This window comes from Amphimedon queenslandica, unplaced genomic scaffold (genome assembly GCF_000090795.2).
Source record: "Amphimedon queenslandica unplaced genomic scaffold, v1.1 AMPQUscaffold_6352_Cont21688, whole genome shotgun sequence".
In the NCBI taxonomy this organism is placed as follows: domain Eukaryota; kingdom Metazoa; phylum Porifera; class Demospongiae; order Haplosclerida; family Niphatidae; genus Amphimedon; species Amphimedon queenslandica.
In genome coordinates, this window is record NW_003553355.1 from 1 (window position 1) to 1856 (window position 1856).

General features: G+C 37.3%; 1 protein-coding gene across 1 annotated transcript; it reads left to right on the top strand.

The window, feature by feature from the left end:
• The first annotated feature begins 6 nt into the window (after positions 1-6).
• Positions 7-1421, top strand: LOC109592086 (fibulin-1-like). The gene is made up of 6 exons (XM_020007645.1): positions 7-99; positions 147-548; positions 593-715; positions 766-918; positions 965-1096; positions 1213-1421. Exons 2-6 carry the CDS (start codon positions 314-316, stop codon positions 1350-1352), a joined length of 783 nt encoding a protein of 260 aa, XP_019863204.1. The 5' UTR covers positions 7-99; positions 147-313; the 3' UTR covers positions 1353-1421.
• Positions 1422-1856: the final 435 nt, after the last annotated feature.

Consider the following 1856-nt stretch of genomic DNA (forward strand, 5'->3'; position numbering starts at 1 on the left):
TTTATACCATAGTATCGCTCTCAACTGGTATTATCGTCGGCCCTGGCCAGTGCCCGTCTCGATTGGACTTTGTTCAAATCAACAAACTATATAAATGTGGTGAGAAATTATGATATTCTCGTATTACAAATTATTTGATATTTTAGGTACATCAAACTCTTCTTTAAATTCAACCATACAGCTGCCTCCTCTTAATCCCATTCCTCCTCTTCCCTATTCAAACTGTGGTGAGGTTTTCAAAGGCACCATCTCCTTTAACTGGGTTTTCGCTCACAACATCGACTGTCAGTGGATACTGGTAGTACCGAGTGGAATGGAGACTTCGCTGACGATCCTTGTAAGCCTAGAAAACTCAGGAGGAGGTCTATGCACAAAAGATTACGTTCGCATTCATTCAAACGGTGCCTGGGGAAACAAGTATTGCTCAGACTCTCGTATAGAGGAAAAGTTCAGAGACACTGTCGTGATGATAAAATACCACACTGATCATTTCAATACTTTTAGCTATGAGGTTTTCACTGGAATAAGCATTACTACAATCACTGGAGGTCGGTCAGCTAGTGTCATTGATTCCCCTTATATTTGCTTATAGATATAAACGAATGTAGTGAGGGGATTGATGGTTGCTCTCACACTTGTACTAACACTTTCGGCTCTTTCTTTTGCTCCTGCCCGGAATGGATGTACCTATCATGTGACCGAAAAACATGCATAGGTAAAATATGTATAATATACACAATTATCCAGTAGGGCCCTCTCCTTTAGATATTAATGAGTGTGCTAGTGATAATGGAGGCTGTAAGTACTCCTGCACTAATATTGCAGGAAGTCATACTTGTACTTGCCCTAGTGATGATGATGATGATGATTGTTGCAGTGATGGCTATACCCTAAATAGTCATGGAACAAACTGCATACGTAAGAGATCTTTAACTTTAAGAGGTAATGAGTAGTGCTTCTATAGCTGTAGATGTTAATGAATGTTTGAACACTTCGCTCAGTCAGTGTTCGCAGTTTTGTGTCAATGAGTTGAACAGTTACCACTGCTTGTGTAAGAGAGGATTCAAGCTATCAAGTGATGGAAAAAATTGCTCTGGTAAATAAATAATTAAATGCCATCTCTATTTCTCTCTTTTCTTTCTTGTTTGTTTGACTGGTTAATAAATTAAGCTATTTCTCTCTTTTTGTTTTAATATTCTTTTCCTCTCTAAGATGTGAATGAGTGCTTGGAGTTCATAAGGCCAGAGCATCACTGTGCAACCTGTGTCAATTTTGATGGAGACTTTTTGTGTTTGTGTGCTGATGGCTACACATATGGGCCAGATCTTCACACCTGTGTTGGTAATTTTTAAATGTTATATATCAGTATAATACTTGGGGCTTCCCACAGGATTTTGTTTATAGTGCTCCACTTCTTGTCAGTAGATTTTTTAAAGTTGTTCAAAAAGTGGGCCAAAGTCCCTGTACTACAGTACAGGGTCTTGGGCCAAATTTTGCCAAAAATGACTAGGAGAGAATTTTCCATTTTTATACCTTTTTCTGATACATATACATGTTCTTATGTTGTGTAGCAAGTTTGAACTAATTCCGATAAAAATTGAATTTTTAAAGAATTTTTAAAGTTACTCAAAAATTGGACCAAAGTCCCTGTACTATAGTACAGGGTCTTTGGCCAAATTTTGCCAAAAATGACAAGGAGAGAATTTTCAATTTTTATAACTTTTTCTGATGCACATACATGTTTATATGTTGCGTAGAAAGTTTGAGCTGATTCCGATCAAAATTAGACTTTTTACGAATTTTTTAAGTTACTCCAAAATTGGACCAAAGTCCCTGTACTATAGTACAGGGTCTTC

What these genes read in the sequence shown, in the direction of transcription:
- LOC109592086 (XM_020007645.1), top strand. Translation starts at nt 314, where the DNA reads ATGGAGACTTCGCTGACGATCCTTGTAAGCCTAGAAAACTCAGGAGGA. An exon ending in TGACCGAAAAACATGCATAG is followed by an intron (nt 716 to 765) that starts GTAAAATATGTA and finishes CCTCTCCTTTAG; the next exon opens with ATATTAATGAGTGTGCTAGT. An exon ending in TGATGGAAAAAATTGCTCTG is followed by an intron (nt 1,097 to 1,212) that starts GTAAATAAATAA and finishes TTCCTCTCTAAG; the next exon opens with ATGTGAATGAGTGCTTGGAG.